The following is a 24,524-nucleotide window of genomic DNA, read 5'->3' as shown; positions in this document are numbered from 1 at the left end:
GAGCGTGGGGTGCAGACGGCTTTTCTGGTTCTTGTTTATGTTTCCTTTGGATGTATTCCCAGAAGTGGAATTGCTGGATCATATGGTAATTCTATTTTTGATTTCTGAGGAAGCTCGTACTGCTTTCTGTGGCGGCTGTGCCAGTTTCCAAGCCCGTGACTGGTGCCCGAGACCCCTCTTCTCCACATTCCTGCCGGCATTGTCATCCCTTATGCTTTGGATGATGGCTGGCGTGGCGTTCCGTGAAGCGTGTGCACAGTGGGAGCCCGCAGAGGCCAGCAGAGGTCAGGAAGGACTTGGTGGTATTTGTCTCTTTGGGTCCCTGTGGCGATCGTGTGAGGACTGTCTGTTGTGCCACTTCCAGAGGAGAACGCTGAGGCAGCCTGAGGTGCAGCTGCACGCTCAGGTGAGCTGGTGGATCCCGGCTTTACTCCTGGCAGTCTGACCCGTGTGCCCTTCCCTCATACCCAGTGTGTTGGAGCAGAGACCTGGAATGTGGGAAGGATCCATTCAGAACTTGCTCCGAGGGCATCCCGCCAGCCTGGGGGTCCCTGGAGGGGGCTGCAGGTGGTCCACGTGCCCGGAGTGGGGAGGTGTGGGAGAGCTGATGGGGGACGGGGCTGGACCTGAGAGGTGGTCAGAGAGGCTAGCCAAGGAGTTCGGGCTTCCTGCTACAGGCAGTGGGGACTCGCTGAAAGATTCAAGAAAGTTGTGACGTGACGGACGTTTTCTGTTGGAGAGGCAGCCATGATGTCGGGTTGGAGGAAGGAGAAGCTGGAGGAAGGAGGAGTTGTTTGGAAGAATACTGGGCCCTCGCAGGTGGGCCATGCCGAGATGACAGTGGATGAGGCTGCATTTAAGGGAGTCTGACAAGGCTGACTTGAAAACGACTCACTTCTCATCCAGCAAGGGTCTAGAGGGCCTGCCCTGGGCCCGCACCCCTCCTCCAAGCGGAGGCCACGCGGGTCGCGTGGCGCGGCCGGCGGCACCCGCGCTCGAGTCGCTGTCCCGTGCTAAGGCTCTCTTTCCGCTCACGGGCTGTGTGGCCTGGGTGAGAGCTGGCCTCACCGCAGCCCCAGCTTTTCTTTCTGTAGAATGAAGATGGTGAAGACAGAGTCCGCCTTTTAGGGAGCTCTGAGGATTAAACAGAAAAGCTCAGCCACTCTGAGCTACGGTGACTGCTACTACTTGTTTCTTAGGGAAGACAGGAAAAAAAGAAGTTTAGAAAGCCCCTCAACCATGTGCATCTGGGGGTTTTCTGTTCAAGGAAAAGAGAAGCAAGCTCTTGAAACGCCCAGTGGGGCTTCAGATCCTAAATTTCCTAACTGACCAATGTCGATTTGCTTCGCCTGTTCACATGTCAAGTCTGTGTCGCAGAGACGACTCTCCCGAGCGCTGAGCTGGGCTGCTGAGTCCATTTGCTGAGTCGCTGTGGCCGGAGCCCAGGGAAGCCGCCTGGCAGCTTTGTGTGTCCTCTCAGGGACTTACCCCGCCCCCAAGATCATCACTTTTACCAGCAACTTTGGTGGGGTCGCTTGGCCTCAGGTGATTCAGTAGACACCAAGCTGGCTTTGTGGCCTGACTGTTCCCCTGTGGGGCCCAGGACACGCGTGGGAGAACCTCAGGGACGGGAGATGGAGGCAGCCCCGGGGAGCGGGTCACCGGGACAGTGGGCTGACCGGTGACCGCAAAGTCACTGGTCCTGAGTGAGAGCTGCGGTCCTCCGGGCCTGACGGCTGTTCATCCCTCAGGGAGAAACGTCCACCTTCTCGTTTGTTCCCCGGGGCAAGGCCGTTAACCCAAGCTGGGCCTCAGCAGCTCAGTCTGCAGAGCACACACAAGACCCGTCCATCTGCGGACTCTTGTCCCTGAGACCCGGTGAGAGAGTCTGCAGACGACAGCATTGGGAGGTTTCCTGTGGAGCTGTGGTCACCATAAAAAATAGCTACTGTTTATTGGTTGTTTCCCTTCCTCTAGGCTTGTTCTAAGTACTTTAATCCTTAAACCCTTGCAACAGACCTTCAGGTAGGATCTATCATCATCATTCAGTTTCCTGGATGAGCAACAAAATTCTGAGAAGTTAAGCAACTTGCCCAAGGCCACCCAGCAAATAAGTGGTTAAACTGGGATTTGAGCCTTGGAATGCCAGACTCCAGAGACCAGACATCTAACCACTGTGCTAGACTGCTCACTTGTGTCAACGGTCTGCATCCTCCATACAGTGTCTGTGCTTTTTCTTAAACCTTTTGCTCCAAGGAAAAGACTGGAGGGAGAAGGAGACGTTTTTAGCTGATGTGGTACTGTGGTCCAGTTTCTGAGTCATGTTGACTCTTTGCAGCCCCATGAACCGCAGCACTGTCCTGCGCTGCCTCCCAGAGTTTGCTCTATTCTTGTCTATCGAGTCGGTGATGCCATCCAACCGTCTCATCCTCCATCGTCCCTTTCTCCTCCTGCCCTCAATCTTTCCCAGCATCAGGGTCTTTTCCAATGAGTCAGCTCTTCCCATCAGGTGGCCAAAGTATTGGAGCTTCAGCATCAGCATCAGTCCTTCCAATGAACACCCAGGACTGATTTCCTTTAGGAGGGACTGGTTGGATCTCCTTGCAGTCCAAGGGACTCTCAAGAGTCTTCTCCAACACCACAGTTCAGAAGCCTCAGTTTTTCAGCACTCAGCCTTCTTTATGGTCCAACTCTCACCTCTGTGCACGACTATTGGAAAAACTATAGCTTTGACTGTATGGGCCTTTGTTGGCAAAATGACGTCTTTGCTTTTTAAAACACTGTCTGGGTTTGTCCTGACTTTCCTTTCAAGCAGCAAGCATTTTTTAATTTCATGACTGTGGTCACTGTCTACAGTGGCTCTGGAGCCCAAGAAAAGAATATCTGTCACTGGCTTCCACTTTTGCCCTTTTATTTGCCATGAGGTGATGGGACCAGTTGCCATGATCTTAGTTTTTTGAATGTTGAGTTTCAGGCCAGCTTTTTCACTCTCCTCTTTCACCCTCATCAAGAGACTCTTCATTCCTCTTCTGCCATTAGAGTGGTATCATCTGTATGTTTGAGGTTGCTGATATTTCTCCTGGCAATCTTGATTCCAGCTTGTGCTTCATCCAACCCAGCAGTTCGAATGATGTGCTCTGTATAGAAGTTAAATAAGGAGGGTAATATACAGCCTTCTCCTACACCTTTCTCAAGTTTGAACCAGTCAGTCACAGGACTGTAGCACTCCACATGTGGCCTGTTGTGTGTTCAAAGAAGGAGGTATCAAGGAAGGAAAAGACCACGAGTCCCTTACCCCATTAAACCTAGAACTACTTTTCCTATTGCAGGGCTGGGGCCGCCCCTCCTCATTTGGAGTATTGGGAGGAGGGGGTGAGATAACCCACATAGGTGCTCAGCAGAACTCCCAGCACAGAGTTGGTGTTTAGGAAACAGTATTTCCTACCCCCTGTTCCAGCTTTCGTCTCCAAGGCCAAGTGCAGGGAACGGAACTGTGGATGATAAGCGCACCTGGACGGCTTGCCTTGCTTTGGCAGGTGAATAAGACACATTGAGCAGGTCTTTGAAGTCGTCGCTCCCACCAGCTCGGTTGCAGAGTCACTTCGCTGCAGGAGCATCTCACCCTCTGGGCTCTCACACACCTCACCCTCTGGGCTCTCACACACCTCACCCTCTGGGCTCTCACACACCTCACCCTCTGGGCTCTCACACACCACCACTGCTTACTTCTCTGCTCCCGCAGAGTTGTTTTGGAAGCTTCTCCTCGTGACTTGTCGGGAAGGAAGCAGTGGAACATCCATCCTCGGGAGCCATCAAGACACAGAATCATGGGGCGACTTCCCTGACTGGCAGGGGAGGGAGCTCCGGTCTGCATGGGTGAGGGTCTGCAGTGGTCACTTTTCAGGCCATGAATACATTTAAAGACTTTGAGTGTCTTCAGTGTGTCTGGTATGGTCACGGGGCTGTGGTTTCTCCTGGAAATGGCCCTGCTGAAGGGAGTGGTGTTTCATGGGAGTGGATTTAGTGTTGGATAACTAAGACAGTAAAGAATCTGCCTGCAGTACAAGAGACCTGGGTTTGATCCCTGGGTCGGGAAGATCTCCTGGAGAAGGAAATGACAACCCATTCCAGAATTCTTGCCTGGAGAATCCCATGGACAGAGGAGCCTGGCGGGCTACAGTCTATGGGTCACAAAGAGTCAGACATGACTGAGGGGCTAACTGAGGTGCTCACAGGGAGGACCTAGGACTTTCCCGGTCGTGGCACAAGCAAGAAAGATCCCTCTCTCTCTGGAGACTGTTCTCACGGCAACTTGTGTGAATCCCACCCACAGTGGGCAGGTTACCTCGCTGTCCAGAGGGTTGACTTCTGTCCCCGGCACACTTCAGTCCCCGTCTTGTCGAGTTGCTTCACCCTCAGAACCCTCAGGGCCTTCTCTGCATGCTGGTTCTTTCTGGAGAAAGACTGCAGCTTCCCACGGCCTGCCGTGGGCTGGCTCTGGAATTCCCGGGAGGTGGGAACCTTGGGGGTGGGGTCCCTCCTCGTCCTGCTGGGGGTCCCCCTCCTGGACTGGTTCAGTGCCTTTTTTGGTTGGTGAGCAGGATCCTTGCCACTGGGTTTCACTTTGTGGTCGCGGAGGGTTTTTTATTCTTTGATAATAAATGCCTAGAGCCTTGGCTCGTTTCCTCAGTGCTGAGGCCTCAGGCTCGATTTGGTGGCTACTGTTTGACACCATTGGTGGGGCCCTGACTGTGCGCAGGCTCGGGGCCAGGCTGTTCCTAACCTCGTATTTTCATTCCTCATTATCCCGAGGGGTAGCTACTGTTACCGCCCACATTTGCTGATGCTACGGGCCCTGGGTAAGTCCTCTCAACTAGCTGGTGGCAAAAGTGGGTATGGAATCCAGATTTCCTGACTCCAGAGCCTACGCTTTCTCTCTCTCTTTTAATTTTATTTATTTTTTTAATTGGCGGAAACTTGCTTTACAATGTTGTTTTGGTTTCTGCTGTACAACAATGAGAATCAGTCATCACTATATACACACACATCTCTCTTCCCTCCAGAGCCTCCCACCATCCCGCCCCTCCGGGTTGTCGCTGAGCACCAGGCTGGGCTCCCTGGCTTATTTAGCAACCCCCCACTAGCTGGTTTACACATGGTAGTGTACAGATGTCGATGCTACTTTCTCAGTTTCTCCCACCCTCACCTTCCCCAACAACTGTGTCTCCAGATCCATTCTCTGCTAGGTTCATCAGCACCATTTTTCTAGGTTCCATATACATGTGCTAATATATGGTGCTTGTTTTTCTCTTACTGACTCACTTCACTCTGTATAAGAGGCTCTAGGTTCATCCACCTCCCTACAACTGACTCAAATTTGTTCCTTTTAATGGCTGAGTAATAATATTCCATTTGTATAAATGCACTACAACCTCTTTATCCATTCATCTGTTGATGGACATCTAGGTAGGTGCCATATCCTGGCTGTTGTAAATACTGTTGCAGTGAACATTCAGTTCAGTTCAGTCGCTCAGTCGTGTCCAACTCTTTGCGACCCCATGGACTGCATGCAGTATGCCAGGCCTCCCTGTCCATCACCAACTCCTGGAGTTTACTCAAACTCATGTCCATCGAGTTGGTGATGCCATCCAACCATCTCATCCTCTGTTTTCCCCTTCTCCTGCCGCCTTCAATCTTTCCCAGCATCAGGGTCTTTTCCAGTGAGTCAGTTCTTTGCATTAGGTGGCCAAAGTATTGGAGTTTCAGCTTCAGCATCAGTCCTTCCAAAGAACACCCAAGACTGATTTCCTTTAGGATTGACTGGTTGGATATCCTTGCAGTCCAAGGGACTCTCAAGAGTCTTCTCCAACACCACAGTTCAAAAGCATCAATTCTTCAGTGCTCAGCTTTCTTTATAGTCCAACTCTCACATCCATACATGACTACTGGAAAAACCGTAGCTTTTACTAGACAGACCTTTGTTGGCAAAATAATGTATCTGCTTTTTAATATGCTGTCTGTGTTGGTCATAGCTTTTCTTCCAAGGAGTAAGCGTCTTTTAATTTCATGGCTGCAGTCACCATCTGCAGTGATTTTGGAGCCCAAGAAAATAAAGTCTCTTACTGTTTCCACTGTTTCCCCATCTATTTGCCATGAAGTGATGGGACCATGATCTTAGTTTTCTGAATGTTGAGTTTTAAGCCAGCTTTTAAACTCTCCTCTTTCTCTTTCATCAAGAGGCTCTTTAGTTCTTCTTCGCTTTCTGCCCTAAAGGTGGTGTCATCTGTATATCTGAGGTTATTGGTGTTTCTCCTGGCAATCTTGATTTCCGCTCATGCTTGGGGTACACGTATCTTTTAGAACTGTGGTTTTCTTACATTATATACCCAGTAATGGAATTGCTGGGTCATATGGTTGATTTACTCCTAGTTTTTTTTAAGTCATCTCCATGCTGTTCTCCGTAGTGGCCGTACCAGTTTACATCCCTACCGGCGGTGCAGGAGGTTCCCTTTTCTCTATGTCCTCTCCAGCATTTATTGTTTGTTGACTCTTTGAAGATGGCCATTCTGACTAGTGTGAGGTGATGCCTCACTGTGGTTCTGATCTGCACTTTTCTAATGGTGAGTGATGTTGAGCATGTTTGCATGGGTTTATTGGCCATCTATATGTCTTCTTTGAAGAAGTGCCCATTTTTTGACTGGGTTGTTTGTTTTTCTGATATTGAAGTATGGGAGCTGCTTATATATTATATAGATTAACCCTTTGCCAGTCGCTTCATTTGCAATTATTTTCTCCCGTTCTAGGGGTTGTCTTTTTATCTTTTTTATGGCTTCCTTTGGTGTTTGAAAACTTTTAAGTTTTATTAGGTCCCATTTGTATATTTTTGTTTTTATTTCCATTAATCTAGGAGGTGGACCAGAGAAAATCTAGCTGCAATTTATGTCAAAGAGTGAGCTGCCTGTGTTTTCCTCTAAGAGTGTTATAGTTTCTGCTCTTACATTTAGGTCTTTAATACATTTTGAGTTCCTTTTTGTGTATGGTGTTAGGAAGGGTTCTAATTTCATTCTAGTACATGTAGCTGTCTAGTTTTCCCAGCACCACTGATTGGAGAGGCTCTCTTTTCTCCACTGTATATTCTTGCCTCCTTTGTCAAAGATAAGGTCCCCATAGGTGAGCCCATGCTCTATCCTTGACTTGACACAATGGTGTTGAAGAATGTGTAATTGTATCAGGAGAAATTCCTCCTGACTAAAGGAAAACCCACTTAAACCACAGGATCGGAGAGCTCCTTCCTGAGAGTCAGGGCTTGCCTTCCGACCCAGAGCTCCCTCCCAACATACAGAGAGCGTCTGTGCCAGGGCCAGGGGCTGGGTTGTGGGCTCTGGTCTAGAGACTCATTTCTCTAGTCGAGGAGGAGTTAATCTGTGGTGTGAGCAGCTGCAGGAGAGACTGGGCAGGATGCTGTGGTCCTGGGCATGGACCTTTGACGTTGTCATGGTGACCGAAGCTACTATTCTGCAGACAAAAGGCCAGAGATCTTGAGCTGTCAAACTTTCTCCCCACAAGCAGGAGCTGTTGGTTAATCTGCATGACCCATGAACACTCCCCAAGGCTGTGACATTTATCATTCTCTTCTGCCCCAAATCACTCACTCACTCATTCATTCATTAATTCAACAAATCTTTTGATTGCTTGCTGTATGCCAGACTCGATGCTAAGTCCTGGGGACATGATAGTGAATAAAAGGCAGACATGATCCCCAACGTCTTGGAGCTTATAACTAGGATGGTCAAACATCTCAGCTTTTGTAGCCCTGGAATAATTGTGAATAGCACCCCTTTTCCTTTCAAAAGTTTCTCTGTTTCAAAGATAAATTACATGGTCACCCTGCTGATTGGTAATGGGAGAGGCCAACCTTATGCCAATCGTCACATAGATAGGTATAAATAAAGACAGATAGAAATCGACTCTGAATATTCACTGGAAGGACTGATGCTGAAGCTGAAACTCCAATACTTTGTCCACCTGATGTGAAGATCCGACTCATTGGAAAAGACCCTGATGCTGGGAAAGATTGAAGGCAGGAGGAGAAGGGGGACGACAGAGGATGAGATGGCTGGATGGCATCACCGACTCAATGGACAAGAGTTTGAGCAAACTCCAAGAGACGGTGGAGGACCGGGAAGCCTGGTGTGCTGCAGTCCATCAGGTTGCAAAGAGTCGGACAGGATGGAGTGACTGAACAACAGCAACAAAAACCAGATGTAGGCTGCAAAAGCAAAGTAGCTGGAGCTGGGAGGCATGTGAGCAGAACTGACTCAGCAGACGGGAAGCGGGAGCTGAAGGTTGGGCCCCGTGGTGGAAGGAGGCCAGGATGTCTGGGAACTCGGGAGGAGGGGAGTGTTGTGGCCAGAGTTCTGTTGGCAACGGGAGACGGACATTGGAGACAGGTAGCGGCGAAACCCCACCAGGGCCTGATGTTGGATTTTATCGTGAGAGCCCTGACTGTTTCAGGCAGCAGGTGACACGACCCAATCAATCAGCCCACTGCCATTTTGGCCCCTCACATAAAACTGGAGCGTAGCGGCCATAGTAATGAGCTGGATTTTAGTCATCCAGTCATCCATTCCTCAGCTAAACATTTACGGAGTGCCACCTATGGCACTTTGCTAAGTGTTCTGCTCTGGATTTCTGAACTGTTGTATCCTCAGAGGTGACAAAACTTAGGTCCAGGAAGAACCCTTCACGAACCCCCAGCCCCTGTCCATGGTGGTAGTCCCCTGCTTGGCCTGGAAGCATCAGATACTCACATTCGCCTCTGTGCTAGACTATGGGTCTTCCCTGGTGGCTCAGACAGTAAAGAATCTGTCTGCAGTGCAGGAGACCTGGGTTCAATCCCTGAGTCAGGAAGAAATCCTGCAGAAGGGGCTGGCTACCCACTTCAGTATCCTTGCCTGGAGAATCCCACGGACAGAAGAGCCTGGCAGGCTAGAGTCCCTGGGATCATGAAGAGTCGGACACAACTGAGTGACCAACACTTATAGACTCTATTGGCTCTTCATCATTTTCCCACCAGTCTCTTTTCCAGGTTTGTGAGCTTTTTGAGGCTGGGGCTATGTCTTTTATCAATATATCCCTTATGCCTGGCACAGTGGCTGGTCCGTGGCAGATGCTCGCAGTTGAATGAGTGGTGCTTATGTATCTGTTTTGGAGACCAAGAGCCCTTCGTTTAGGACCTTCCCAGAAGTGAATTGGAAAACCAATTTCTTTCTGTGTGCTCGGAGACCTTTCCTTCCGGTCAGGTCGTCCAGAGTACATGTCTGTGTTCTTTATGCATGAGCAGACTCTTTGGTGTTGAAAGCCCCAGAGTTTTACATACTTAGGAACATGACGATTTTAGAAAAAGAATGACTCCTAAGACAGGCACTCAGCAGCCTGTGGAAATCCTTGCTGTGAGCCGAGTTCACAGCAGGATCAGCCTTTTCCTTCTGTGACCTGGGCCCTCCCTTCTTCCAAGTGGCCATTTTTTTTTTTTTTTAATTGGTGGGTAATTACTTTACGGTGTTGTGTTCGTTTCTGCTGTCCAGCAGCGTGAATCAGCTGTGTGCATCCGTGCATCTCCTCCCTGTTGAGCCTCCTTCCCACACCATCCCACCCCTCCGGGTCATTACCCAAGCAGCCTTTTGTGCAGGAAGTCTGGACCACAGGCAAGGCAGCAGGTGACCTCTGGTGAGTGCAGGATCGGTTCTTTGTGCCCAAAGATGCAGCTCGGGTGAGCTGAAGCCACTCTCGGCCATTGCCCTGAAGTCAGAAGGCACTGCGCCTTCTCCAGCCAGGCGGCCGTGCGGAAGATTGTTCACCGTGTGGAAGAAGGGCCTGCAGCCTCCGGCCTGTCTCTGCAGGCTCCCACTTTATTACTATTATTGTTTATATCCCTGGGGTTGTTGGTTCCGTCACGGTTTAGTGAAGAAGACCTAAAGCTTTTAAGCCAGAAATTAAAGAGCTAATGGCAATTGGCATGACGCTAGGAATTTGCAAATGTGAAGTCAGTGTTCTAAAAACACTCTCATAAAAATAAAACAAAACCCAGAAACGATTGCTGTAGTATCCACATTTATCTACAGATGTGCATGTGTTTGTTCCTTGTTTAAAGTGAAGCAAAAATCTCACTTAACAAGATTAAAAAAATTTGTAATTTAAAACAATTTTAGTGGCATATAGTTAAGTTCCTCTGCCTTTTCTAAACTAGCTTGTACATCTGGAAGTTCTTGGTTCACGTACAGCTGAAGCTTGGCTTGAAGGATTTTGAGCATTACTTTGCTAGCATGTGAAATAAGTGCAATTTTACGGTAGTTTGAACATTTTTTGGCATTGTTCTCCTTTGGGATTGGAATGAAAACTGACCTTTTCTAGTCCTGTGGCCACTGATGAGTTTTCCAAATATGCTGGCATATTGAGTGTGGCACTTTAACCGCATCATCTTTTAGGATTTGAAAGAGCTCAGCTGGAATTCCATCACCTCTACTAGCTTTGTTTGTAGTGATGCTTCCTAAGGCCCACCTGACTTCACACTCAACATCTACTTCTGCTTCACTGACTAGGCTAAAGCCTTTGACTGTGTGGATCAGAACAAACTGTGGGAAATTCTGAAAGAGATGGGAATACCAGACCACTTTACTCGTCTCCCAAGAAACCTGTATGCAGGTCAAGAGGAATGGTTAGAACCTTACACAGAATGACTGACAGGTTCAAATTTGGGCAAGGAGCACGACAAGACTGTATATTGTCACCCTGCTTGTTTAACTTCTATGCAGAGTACATCATGCGAAATGCTGGGCTGGATGAACCATGAGCTGGAATCAAGATTGCCGGGAGAAATATCAACAACCTCAGCTAAACAGAGAAGTGGTGCATAAGTGATGCGCTGTATGCATCATCGTAAGTGTAAGTGTATAAGTGTAAGTGTGTAAGTGATACACACAGTGACTCCGCTCTAACGGCAGAAAGCGAGGAGGAACGAAAGAGCTTCCTGATGAGGGAGAAAGAGGAGGGTGGAAAAGCGGGCTTAAAACTCAACATTCAAAAAACCCAAATCATGGCCTCCAGTCCCGTCACTTCATGGCAGATAGACAGGGGAAAAGCAGAGGCAGGGACAGGTTTTATTTTCTGGGGCTCAGAACCACTTTAGGCAGTGACTGCAGCCATGACGTTCAAAGACACTTGCTTCTTGGAAGGAAAGCTCTGACAAACCTAGATAACATATTAGAAAGCAGAGACATTACTTTGTTGGCATAGATCTTTGCAGCAAAGATCCACACAGTCAAAGCTATGGTTTTCCCAGTAGTGTGTGAAATGGATGTGAGAGTTGGACCCTAAGGACAATGAGCGCTGAAGAATTGATGCTTTTGAACTGTGGTGTTGGAGAAGACTCTTGAGAGTCCCTTGGACTGCAAGGAGATCCAGCCAGTCCATCCTAAAGGAAATCAGTCCTGAATATTCACTGGAAGGACTGATGCTGAAGCTGAAACTCCAATACTTTGGCCACCTGATGGGAAGAGCTGACTCATTGGAAAAGACCCTGATGCTGGGAAAGACTTGAAGGCCAAAGGAGAAGAGGGTGGCAGAGGATCACATGGTTAGATGGCATCACTGACTCAGAGGACATGAATTTGTAGGTCCTGTGTTAGACTCTGACGATTAGAAAAATAAAATAAAGATGATGCAAGATGCCTGCTCCCTGTCCTTCAGAAGCTTCTAGCCCAGACTTCATTGTCTCACTAGCTCGCTTATACGGTATTACTGTGGCCACATACTGCTCTAAAGTTTTCTTGTCATTTAGTCTTTACAGTCATCGTTTGAGGTAGGGGTAAGCAACTGAGGAGCAGACAAGTTAGATAATTTGCCCAAGCTTAAGAGGCAGGTAGAACTGGGCTCTGGACACAGGCAGTCTGACTCCAAACCCCCTGCCTCTTCACCAGGATGGTCTGCCCCTGTTGGGGAAACTGCGGTGGCTTGAGGCCGGTCGTTAAGAGTCCAGTGTAATTGGTGCTGGAAGGTAAGGAAGTGCTCAGGCCCCTATTCACAGAGCAGGAGTCTCCAACTCAGCCTGCGGAAGCCCCAGAAGGACCTCATTCTCCTGTGAGAAGACCACGGAAAGGAATGATTATCTGTTGGTCATGCTCTCAAGGGGCATGGCCTTGCATTTACACATAAGGATGTTGGGCTGAGTCAACAGATTCTATTTAAGAACCACAGTACACAATGTATCATTTAAGTCTGAAGTTGAGGGTTGCTTATCCATCTTCAAGGAGAACATGCCTTTTCCCTCCCTTCTTGGTAGAAATGAGCAGAAGAGATGCAAAGCTGGTTGATGAGCTCTAGCCTTACTGAGGAAGGCAGGGTTTAGCCTTTTGTCTTGTGAAAAAGGAGGATCAGAGGTACAAATTCTCTGTACTTCTCCATGCTGCCCTTTTTCAGGTGGAAGAAGGTGATGTCTCAGATAAGCTTTAGCAAAGAGCTTTGAGAGGTGGGCAGAGAGTTGTCTGTGGGAGACAGGAGAAGGCCAGAGTCAAAGGCGGACTTGCAACCAGGCCCAGCTCTGTTGCCTGCTAACTACTACAAAGTGGGCACGTTTCTTTATTTCCATCGCTTCACTTATAAACAATGGGAATGATAATAGGATTTGTTATTACAGGGTTTTTGTTCGGGTTGAATAAGCTAAGGACGCATATTGTAGATCCTGGCTCCTATGAATGTTTTCATGAACGTTCTTGAGCTTTCTTCAGAGGCTCTGGGGCTGTTTCTGTTCCCGGTCTGCCCACACATCAAGCCACTCATCCGAGACAGGTGCCAGTAAGCGCTGATTCATTTTCTAAGGGGCACAGGAAATGAAATATTAATTGGGGATTAATATGGAGCACTCAAGAGTAAGAAAGAGTCCAGGCAGAAAACTGTCAACTTAAAAAGTAGTCACAGCCTGGAAGTTGAGAGTTATGTTTTATTTGGTGGGAATTTTAAGGACTTCAAGCCCAGGAGACGGCGTCTCAAGTAACTCCGAGAGAACTGTTCCAAAGAGGTGGGAGAGGAGTCAGGTTACATAGAAGTTTGCAGCAAAGGGCAGGTAGTCTGAACACTGAAAGATTATTGCTAATTTAGGAAAACCAGGTATCTCACAGAGAAGACTGAGCGCTGAAGAATCGATGCTTTTGAACTGTGGTGTTGGAGAAGACTCTTGAGAGTCCCTTGGACTTTAAGGAGATCCAACCAGTCCATCCTAAAGGAAATGAACCCTGAATGTTCATTGGAAGGTTTGATGCTAAAGCTCCAATACTTTGGCCACCTGATGTGAAGAGCTGATTCACTGGGAAAGACTCTGATGCTGGGCGAGATTGAAGGCGGGAGGAGAAGGGGACGACAGAGGATGAGATGGTTGGATGGCATCACGGACTCAATGGACTTGAGTTTGAGTAAACTCCAGGAGTTGGTGATGGACAAGGAGGCCTGGTGTGCTGCAGTCCACAGGGTCACAAAGAGTTGGGCATGACTGAGTGACTGAACAAAAACAAGATATCTCAAGTTGAGGAATTTAGCGCTTTTCTATGTATAGGAAGATACAAGAGTCTGGGGGTCCTGAAATCATTCCTTTCATGTGCATCTCAGCTCTCTGGGGCCAGCATCCTGGGATCTGATTGTTCACATCTTTAGTTCCTCACTCATCTTAGGGAGTGGTGGCAGCTTGTGGCAGCTCGATGGCTACCTGATAGCAACCATGGTTCTCCCTGGGTTCAGAAAGTCACCTGTGGAGGGCTGGATTCGAGGATGACTGTGACATCCTTGTTCATTGACATGGCAGGAAGCGCTACATTCATTCACAAAGCTACAATGAGTGCAAGATAGCAGAAACATCCCTTTTTCGTGACGTGATTAATCATCTGTTAAATCTCAAGCTCTCTCCAGTGCAGTGGGGATGGAAGGAGTAATCCTCTTGGATTTTGCTCACACAGCATTGAATCAGAATTCCGGGAGCTGCTTTTTTAGCCCAGTGGAAAAAAATATATATATATTTTCCCCCAGAAATTGGGTAGACTCATCTTTGATAGGAATAATCTCAAATGCAGAGAGAGTGGGGCATGCTTCAGACATTCTCCTTAGGACCAGAGTGATTTTTCAACATCACTTGGCAAATTTGTTTCTCAGTCTGGAGAGTTTGAGTCCAAACTGAGATGAAAGAGTGACAGTTAGTTCGTCTGAAAGTGTATTGATCTTTTCAGAGCAGACACATGTATCTCTGCCTCCTTAGAGTACTGGATGCTTTCAGATTTCTCTTATTTCATCCTTGCATGTAGTCAGAGAGAGAAAACTAATTCTGTGTGGTAAGGCACAATTTGAAAGGTAGAAGGGCTCCTCCCAATGTATCTTGGTCCCACATGACTGTTTGACTAGGTGAGTCATTAATATATTCCCAGGTGCTAAGGAACCGAGTTACAGAACTTCCCCCCCCAAGAGAAATGACCAGTACTGGTAGCGAGGAAAGCTTGCGTGCTCAGACCGTAGCTCTGGATGGGCTGTTCAGCTCACGTTGGGTCTCTCTCTCTTGCTCTTCAAATAGATTCTCTGCTCCTGCTGTCCAGTCTGCAGGTAGCCCTCTCTGTACATTTATCACCAGGCTGTAAGTAAAGCTCTGATGAAAGCCTGCTGCCTGGATCCCCTGGGGACTCGAGGAAAGGCTAATATTTGCACACAGCTGGATACTCAGGGCAGCAGGAAAGTAAACAGCACCCTCGTATCCCCCATGGCACTGAAGGTGCTCGCGCTGCCTTTTTATGCCTGGTTCCTGGGTGGGAAGATCCCCAGGAGGAGGCATGGCTACCCACTCCAGCATTCTTGCCTGGAGAATCCCATGGACAGAGGAACCTGGTGGGCTTCAGTCCGTGGGGTTGCACAGAGTCGGACACGACTGAGTGACGGAGCGTGCAGCACATGCAGGTCTTGGGGAAGGTTTGTTGATGGGAGACTCTGAGGCGGTGAGTCTATTAGGATGGCTGGTCTGCTCGGCCAGCACAGGTCCGTCTGCTGCACTGGCCGTCTGCCCGGGTGGGAGGTGGGGACCGTGTCCCTCAGTCTCCCTCTCCCATGACCTCTTGTAGACCTTTGGGGTGTCTCCTCCTGGAGGGCGGGGGCAGCCTGCTCTCTAGAGGCAGGGAACTGGGCTAAGAGGATCTGCGATAGGGAGAAAGAGGCCCACAGAGGATGGAGGGAAGCTGCCTTCCTGGCATTTAGGGTGATAATCCTCCGGGTGCCAAGGCTGAGCATCCGCTTGCTGGCTTGGCCAGGCAGGAGATGTGTGATCATGGGCAAGGTCCTCGTTCCTCTGTCTCTTGTGTCCCTGGGGGATGCCTATGTCACAAGTCACTATGAGGGTTCACTGAATTAATCTATGCACTGGCAAGTACTTAGATTCCTGTTATTATTAATATCATTGGGTACGGGATGACAGGGCAGGCTGTCTGAAGTCATATATCCATCAAAGAGTTCTGACAGCAGCCCTGGAGGCAGGGTCCCTTATTTAAAAACCTTTAATAGATGTATGTGGCCTCGCTGGGTCTTAGTCGCAGCATGCGGGCTCTTTTGTTGCAACATGCAAAGTCTTGGTTGTGGGCTAGCTCCCTGACCAGGAATTGAACCCAGGCCCCCCGGCACTGGGAGCACAGAGTCCTAGCCACTGGCCCACCAGGGAAGCCCCTCCTTCATTTTAAAGACCAGAAAACCGAGGCTCGGGGAAGCCGAATACCTTGCACGGGCTAGAGCGTGCACTTTCCCCGTAAACTTTCCCCGTGGCAAGAGGAATATATGAAGTGCTTATACTCTTTTTCTGCGCTGAGGACTTCTTGGAATCAAGAGGCGCCTCGCTGGGAGGTGGCTCCCCGCTGTTGTCTGAAGGACGTGTATGGTGTGGTTCTGCCCTGGGATGTGAAGCAGCCTTTCCATTCACTTCTGCTGCTGAAATATTGATATGTGAAATGCTTCTGAAGCAGGAGAAATAAAAAGCCACCGCGGCAAACAGATTAATTTCGTACTTCCCTTTCTCACCTGGGGCCCCTCCACCGCAGATGTGCGAGGTGACCTGTACCCTGCTGTGGGGCTTGGAGTCATTAGGGGCACTTCTCAGCTGTGATGACTGCGGGTACCCACCGCCTTTCTCGGTCTCCCAGGGCCTGTGGCTTTCCTTCTCTCCACTAATGGCTGAAAGCGCGCCTGCTCTGAGGACATTTATGAAACCACTTCCCCTTCCCCCCACCTTGCCTCGACCCCTGGCTGAACATCTCCTTCCTAAATCCCTCTGCTGACTGTGCCCTCCTGACATGAAGAACGCGGAAGGCCTGGAGCCACCCTGTGCCCTCGGACGAGGTCCTTCCCTTTGTCCCCGCCCTGTAAGCATCAGGAAGAAGACCACGTGTCCTGCAGTCCGGCTGACTCACGACCCGAGCCGCTCTGCCCCTGCGAGTGTGGACACTAGATCAAACCGTCCCCGCGGTCGTTGGCGTTGGTGCGGATGCCTCCGGTCGGCCGCCTTCCTCGGTCTCAGACAAGCCGAGTGATGACTGCTCCACCTCTGTCTGTCTTCCTCCCGGTGCCGCGTGAGGAAACAGAGAAACAGATGATCTCACGGGGTGCACAGATCACAGGAGAAAAGCCACAGACAGTTAGTGGTCCCCCGAGGGCCGTGGTTCATCCCGGAGCAGCACTAAAGCTCAAGATGGTATCGCGAACTGCCTGAAACTCTGATTTAGGCAGCCCGGCCTTGCCCCGAGGGACGCCGGCACGGGGAGCCTGGTGGCGCACCTCCGGGGGCTCCTCACGCCCCTTCCTTCTCGTCAGCCTCAGACCTGCCTCGTCTGTGAGAGGCTGCAGTCTCCCTGTTCCCCCTTTCTGGGGGTCCTGATGCAGGAGAGGTTGGGGGTGGAGAGGGCAGGAAATGAGGAGAGTCCTTTACTCACTTGTTTTCCAGTTTCACTGAGATTAAATTGACATTTTAACCGGGTGGAAGTTGAAGGTTTACCATGTATTTATTTGATACACGAATTTATTGCAAAATGATGACCATGGCATTAGCTAACGTCTCCGTTACACACTATATATATGTGTGTAATGCACTGTATTATGTGTGTAATCCATTACACACTATTATGTAATATACACTATGTAGTGTATATATACACTACTATACATATGAATATTCTGTAATAACTTCTATGGGAAAAGAATCTGAAGAAGAATGGAGATATGGAGGTGTGTGTGTGTGTGTGTGAGTGTGTGTGTGTGTATGGACTCTCCAGGTAGCTCAGTGGTAAAGAATCTGCCTGTTGATGCAGGAGATCCAGGAGAGGTGGGTTCGAGCCCTGTCGGGAAGATCCCCTGGAGAAGGAAAGGCAACCCACTCCAGTATTCTTGCCTGAAAAATCCCATGGACAAAGGAGCCTGTTGGGCTTGAAGTGAAGTGAAGTGGCTCAGTCGTGTCTGACTCTTTGAGACCCCATGGACCGTAGCCTGCTACACTCCTCCGTCCATGGGATTTTCCAGGCAAGAGTACTGGAGTGGTTGCCATTTCCTTCTCCAGAGGATCTTTCGGACCCAGGGATTGAACCCGGGTCTCCCACACCGTTGGCAGACGCTTTACCATCTGACCCACCAGGGAAGTCATGAGTTGGGCATGACTGAGCACTCATGTCTGCACGCAATGCTATACATATATCTGATTCACTTTGCTGTGAATCAAGAATCTCCATTCTTTTTCAGATTCTTTCCCCATATAGGTTATTACAGAATATTGAGTAGCATCCTGTGCTGTCCACTAGGTCCTTGTTGATTATTTTATATATATAGTAGTGTGTATATGTTAATCCCAAGCTCCTAATTTATCACCTCTCCCCAGGTTTCCCCTTTGGTAACCTTAAGTTTGATTCCCAAATCTGTGAGTATGTTTCTGTTTTGTAAATAAGTTAGAAACAGATTATTTTAGATCCGTACGTGTTCACATTCAGTCGGGTCTGACTCTTTGTGACCCCATGGACTGTTGCCCACCAGGCTCCTCTGTCCACGGGATTCTCCAGGCAAGAACACTGGAGTGGGTTGCCACTTCCTACTCCAGGGGATCTTCCCGACCCAGGGACTGAACCCGCGTCTCTTGCATCTCCGGATTGGCAGACGGATCCCTTACCAGCTGCACCGTTTTGGCCTCTTTGACGTCAGCACACTAACCGCTGTCATCACCTTTCATTCACCTGCTTTTTAAACATAGAACAATCCTTATATTTCTTGGTGCTGGGTTGCTCTCTTATGTTTGTATTACAAAGAAATAAGTTGCTTTCCCTTCGCACTGCTGGGAATACCATGTGCCTACATTTATTACTATAGTTTGTTCACTCATTTCCTATTGACTGAAGCATTCATTTATGAATCCCTTGCTGGGTGGGTATTGGAAATTCTAACTTACAGGCTATAAAGGAAATTCAAAAAGGGGTAGAATTAAATTTTAAAGTGATGCCTTCTAATTTGTAGTATGCTTTCCTTGAAACTCTCACATCCCATCTAGTATAATTATCTCCTTGTGATTTTCAGAAGACCTTTCTGAACTTGGTTGTGGGTGAACTTGTGCACACATGACGCTCCTTGAGCCTGAGATTGTGGCTTTAGATGATGCTGATGGGAGTTGAACCTTGAACCTATAACTGGTCTTTGAAGCCAGACTGTGGCTCAGTTTCGTCATTTCGTTAGCAACGTGCTTGGCCATTTCTAATGAGCTGGCTTATCTTCGCTTTTGCAGCCTGCATGGAGAGGGAAAAAAACTTAAAAGCAACTGCTTTTCATTTTAATAGCCTTTACTTGAGTTCAAACAACTAAGATTATTAGAAAATACTTTAGAAATTTAATAAAGTTAGAATTATGAATTCAATCAGTAATATGGAGTCTAAAATGATGCCGTTGATTCAAGTGATAGCAGCCCATTTATACTGGTTTTCCCTGTAGGTATATAACCTACAGATTGTGGATTCCTTTTAATCCTGGTTGTTTGCTGGAGTCTTTCTGATCTAAAAGATCTAGACAGTATCACACCTCATTCCTGGGCTGGGGGATCCTCTAGTCTTACCAAGAGCTTGGTGACTTGGGAGAGGCCTTCTTTTCTCCTGCTTGTTTCTGCTTGTAAATCATATTCCAGCCCCCTGTGCCCTTATATTTAAACTCACTTCCCCAAAGCATCTGCTTGTAGAGCCCACTTTATTGAAGACTTGGGGGCACAAGAGGGGGATTTACATCCAAGATCTGAAGCAAGTTAAACTTGGGTACCAGATGGACCTGCTTTATTTAAACAATTATTTGCCTGTTTCTGGCTGTGCCGGGTCCTTTTTGCCGCGAGGGCTTTCTCTAGCAGAGCAAGGGCTACTCTGTTACAGTTCGTGGGCTTCTCACCGCGGTGGCTTCTCTTATTGCACAGAAGCTCTTGGCGAATGGGGCTTTAGCAGTCGCAGCCTGTGGCTCAGTATCTGTGGCGCACAGGCTTAGCTTCTTGCTGGCATGTGGGGCCCTTTCAGATCAGGGATTGAACCGTGTCTCCTGTGTTGCCAGGCGGATGCTCTACCACTGAGCTGCCAGGAAAGCCTGGACCTGCTTGTTAGAAGTCTTGGGCGTTGCAGTAACTGAGCTCAGCTGACACTTGTCTGTTTTGCTCTCCTCTTTTCCTTTTTTATTCCCCCAGTGCTTTCCCTCTCTTTTCTCTCTTCCCTCCCTCAGGCTCTAAAATCCACTTTTCCCAGTTTTTATGTATTCTTTAAATTTTTAGTGCTGAGCCGTGGAGCTGTCATCCGCTGCAGCAGTCCAGTAAAGCCTGATGCTCTATCGACATGTTCAAGGAAGCAGTCTAGTTAGAAATGACTGCTTGGGCCTTCGTTGGTGGTCCAGTGGTTAGGACTCCTCGCAGGGAGTCGTGGGTTCTATCCTTGGTCGGTAAACCAAGATCCCACAAGCCACGCAGTGTAGCCAAAAAAGAAGAAATGACCACTTGGGAGGTCTCTCCTGTCTAAATTCTTGGACAGTGACAAGCCTTCTCCCTCCTCTGTGTCTGGAGGTGAGGACAGGGTTGGTGAGTGTGACTGTGTTCGGGGTACCATATGCAGAAGAAAGGGCAAAACCAGGGCTTTGGATCCGTGTGAGCTTGAATTCTGAACCCTCCTCTTCCTGGCTGTGTGACCGCAGACGGGGTACTTGACATTCCTGAGCCTGTTTCCGTATCTTGAAAGAGAGAGGTAATATGACGTGCTCACAAGTGTAGAAAGAATAGAATAGAATAACACACAGGTTGTGGAAGGGATTAAAGGGAGGAACGCTTCTAGAGCACCTGCCTCAATGCAGACACTCAACCAGTGTTAATTTCCTTTCCTTTCAAGTGATAGATACTTTCCTTGAGGGTTACATATGTAAACATTAAATATTTATCAATTGCATAATTCAGAGAAAAGAAACTTGAAAAGGAATCTTATGTTGGATTTTTTTTGATGAAGCCAGTAATTACCCCTGCTTGTCTTTGCTGCACATCTGTCTATATGCGGCACTGGGTCTGCTTTGGATGTCAGTGTGCTGTCCTTAGCACAGGGAGGATGGATTGAACCCAAACTCTTTTCACTGCTTCATAGAAGTTGTAAATATTAGGTATTGATGCTGTGATCTGAGGCCACTCAAGTGACTGGGCTCTAGAGCTGTCCCTGAGGTGGGCCTGTCAGAGCCGAATCGATGATGAAGAGATAAACAAAGCTGAAGGCCTGTGGTTGGTCTGATGGCACTCACAGGAGAGTGAAAATGGGTATTTTACCAGCAGAAAGAACTCACCCTCTGTCTTCTGTCTGAAGCAGAGGATTGCAGAGCCACCAGTGAAGAAGTGACCTTTGTAGATCAGGCTGATTTAAACCACTGGCAAAGACACGTTCCATGCAGCTGGATTTTAAGTTCTGGGCTGCCAGGTTTATGTTAGAAACAGTGGCTAGTGTAATATTTCATGTTCTTAGAGGCAGGAAAGAGTAAAGACTTGAACAAAAGAGGTTTTTTCCTTTTGTCAATTGTCTAGTGAAGTGTGAAGTGAAAGTCACTCAGTCGTGTCCGACTCTTTGTGATCCCATGGAATAGTCCATGGGATTCTCCAGGCCAGAATACTGGAGTGGGGATCTTCCCAACCCAGGGATCGAACAATTTGCCAAATGCAGTCAGTAGTCTGTTTATGAACAACTGTGAGCTAAGAATGGTTTTGCATATTTAAAGGGCTATAAAAAGAAAGGAAAACTACACAGCGAAAACCACACGTGGCCCGCAAAACCTAAAATATTTACTGTCTGGCTTTTTCTGGAAACGGGTTTGATCCCTGGTCTAAAGAGTTGGAAATATCTCAGATCATTGAAGGCAAAACGTAACTAACAATGGTTGACTTTTTCAGTTGTCATCTAATTTGTGGCAACCACTGTCTGCTCGTTTTAACAAAGCTTGCTGCTGCTAAGTCACTTCAGTCGTGTCCGACGCTATGCAACCCCATAGACGGCAGCCCACCAGGCTCCTCCATCCCTGGGATTCTCCAGGCAAGAACACTGGAGTGGGTTGCCATTTCCTTCTCCAACGCATGAAAGTGAAAAGCTCAGTGAAGAAAAGAAAAGTGAAGTCCCTCAGTCGTGTCCAACTCTTAGCGACCCCATGGACTGCAGCCTACCAGGCTCCTCCATCCATGGGACTTTCCAGGCAAGAGGACTGGAGTGGGGTGCCACTGCCTTCTCCGTTAACAAAGCTTAATGTCCATTATTTAGGATGAATATAATCACATCTCAATGTTAATTGTGTCTGGCAGTATCCACGTGGGGTTATTACAGTTTTCGGCAGAGAGTGGAGTCTCTCTTCCTTTCTAGAAGTAGCTCATGTTTCTGTCACCTCCCTGTGAAGCCCCCAGCTGTCCCTTCTCCACCACGGCTCACCTGCTTGAAATCTCCTCCTACCCTCTCCCCTGGCTTGAAAGAGGTTGGCAGGGCCTACTCGGGAAGAGCTGCGGAGGGATTGTCCACCTTGTTCTGTGCACGATGAGACTCTGGAAGGATCTTCAGCAGTGGATGTGTGATCAAAGACCCATGACTTGTATGTGATGAAGAGGTATAAGTCCTGGGCCTAGGCCGTCCATGGGGGCGGAACCTGAACAAACAACCTCCTGGAAGAATTGGGGCCCAGATTAGACCCTGAAGGAGGGGCACCTTTGTGGGAGAGCAAAGCAGAGGTTCAGGTGTACGAGGGGATGTCTCCTAGAGTGTCCTGCCCAGGGCTGGAGGCTTTTCCAGTCATGTGAGCTGGGGTTGGAGCGTCAGTGTGGCCAAGTCATTGGGAATTTTAAGGTGTATGAAATTCCAAATCCAGTAGCCAGTGAGGAGTCACTGTCATTTATTTTAAAAAGGAGGTATGTGTGTGTGCGTGTGTGTGTGTGTTGGGGGGACAGTGAAATGACAGTCACACAGCTGGCAGCTCTTTGTTAAGCCTTGCTCCAGTGCTGGGCACCCGGTTACATCAATCATCTAACTTCATCCTCACAGTAACTCTGTTGGGGGAGGAATTATCACCTCCAGTTTGCAGATGAGGAAATCTAGGCTGAGAGGGGTGAACATGACTTGCCCGAGGTTCTGAGGTCCTAGCTCCCAACTCCCGAAACCAACTCAGGGGAAACCAGTCCAACAAAACAGGCAAGAGAGGAAAGGAACTGAAATCCTGTCTTCCAAGAACGACCGCTTTGGGGGCCAGTCCTCACAGACCGCTTTCCGTGGATACTCAAGACCTGTGCGTTCTGCGTAACCTGTGCCAGGACTGGGTAAACCCTGCGTGCGTGCTCAGTCGCTTCACTCGTGTCCTTTGCAGCCCACCGGGCTCCTCTGTCTGTGGGATGCTCCAGGCAAGAATGCTGGAGTGGGTTGCCACGCCCTTCTCCGGGGGATCTTCCCGACTAGGGACTGAACCCGTGTCTCTCGAGTCTCCTGCATTGGCAGATGGGTTCTTTACCACTGAGCCTCCTGGGAATCCTACACCTGCACATTTTACATAAATGACAATATAGTATATATCAGGTTCCCCTCCCATTTAAAACTAATTTTTTACTTTTAATAAGTGAGTGTATAGTGTTATAAAAAATTATACTAAGTAGATTTGAAGATCTAATTGGCTTTACTCAATGATTTATGAATTGGGCAGATCTCATCTAGCATCTGGAGGCATGCTCCCAGGGTCTGTACAAAATGGACAGTTTTTATAGGACAGAGAACTATTATGAAAAAAATGTCATATTTAGTGAAATAACTCAGACAGAGAAAGATAAATAGCACATGTCATTTATGTGTGTGTGCTAAGTAGCTTCAGTCGTGTCCGACTCTTTGTGACCCTATGGACTGTAGCCTGGCAGGCTCCTCTGTCCGTGGGATTCTCCAGGCAAGAAGACTGAAGTGGGTTGCTCTTTCTTTCTTCAGGAGGTCTTCCCGACCAGGAATTGAATTTGCGTCTCCTGTGTCCTGCATTGGCAGGCGGGCTCTTTACCAGTAGCACCACCTGGAAAGCCGGATATCATTTATATGTGGCATCTAAAGATAATACAAAGGAGTCTATATATAAGGTGGAAATAGAGTCACAGACACAGAAAGCAAAGCTGTGGTTACCGAAGGGCCACATGAGGAGTATGGGGTTAACGGATGCAGACTACTTTGCATAAAATAGATGAGCAGAGGGATTTAGCACATGGAGCTGTATTCTTGTAAGGACCTATAATGGAATACAATAAAAAAAAGAGACTGAATCACCTTGCTGTACACCTGAAACTAACATAGTATTGTGACTCAACGACACTTCACCGAAAGAGAACAAGTATGAAAAAGATCACATTTCTGGAGCAGGTTGAAGCTGCAGTGGAGTCAGGTGTTCAGCGCGGGTTTGGTGCTGTGCGGTCCGGCACAGGTGGTGGGGTTCCGGGCTGCGCTTTCCTCTCTAACTGCAGTATTTCACTTTGTGACTGTACTTTTGTCCACATAACCTTTCGTCTAGAGATCACTGCAGGTTCTTGAGCAAGGGAATCTTGATAAACTTCTTAACTGAGTCTCATGCTTTCTCACTTTCCTTGCAGCACGCTCTTGACGCGGACAACGCAGGAGTAAGCCCAATAGGAAACTCTTCCAACAACAGCAGTCACTGGGACCTGGGAAGTGCCTTTTTCTTTGCTGGAACTGTCATCACCACCATAGGTATCCATGTGTTTGCAAGTATCTTTTCCCCGGCAGGCCCTCCTGAATAATGGCACTAAAATCAACAGTTCGTCCGCATAGAATACACGACTGCCGGGGGTTCGGAGGAGGCTTCCAAAACACTGTCAAGTTATCACAGTACTTGTGTGGTGGCTTTCAGTAAAAGCCAAAGTAGAATGAACTGTTTCAGTTTTCAAAATGAAAGTCTAGGGGACCTTTAGTTTAAATGGA

At 48.3% G+C, this 24,524-nt stretch overlaps 1 protein-coding gene across 1 annotated transcript in view; it reads left to right on the top strand.

The window, feature by feature from the left end:
* Positions 1 to 24,524, top strand: part of KCNK10 (potassium two pore domain channel subfamily K member 10) — a 156,365-nt gene that overhangs the window by 76,936 nt on the left and 54,905 nt on the right. Inside the window, exon 3 of the mRNA XM_061429636.1 lies at positions 24,176 to 24,293. Coding sequence (XP_061285620.1) covers positions 24,176 to 24,293 — 118 coding nt within the window. The remainder of the gene's footprint in view (positions 1 to 24,175; positions 24,294 to 24,524) is intronic.

This window comes from Bos javanicus, chromosome 10, assembly GCF_032452875.1.
Source record: "Bos javanicus breed banteng chromosome 10, ARS-OSU_banteng_1.0, whole genome shotgun sequence".
In the NCBI taxonomy this organism is placed as follows: Eukaryota; Metazoa; Chordata; class Mammalia; order Artiodactyla; family Bovidae; genus Bos; species Bos javanicus.
Note: the sequence above shows the minus strand (reverse complement) of the source record. Positions and strands in the feature narration are given on the sequence as shown.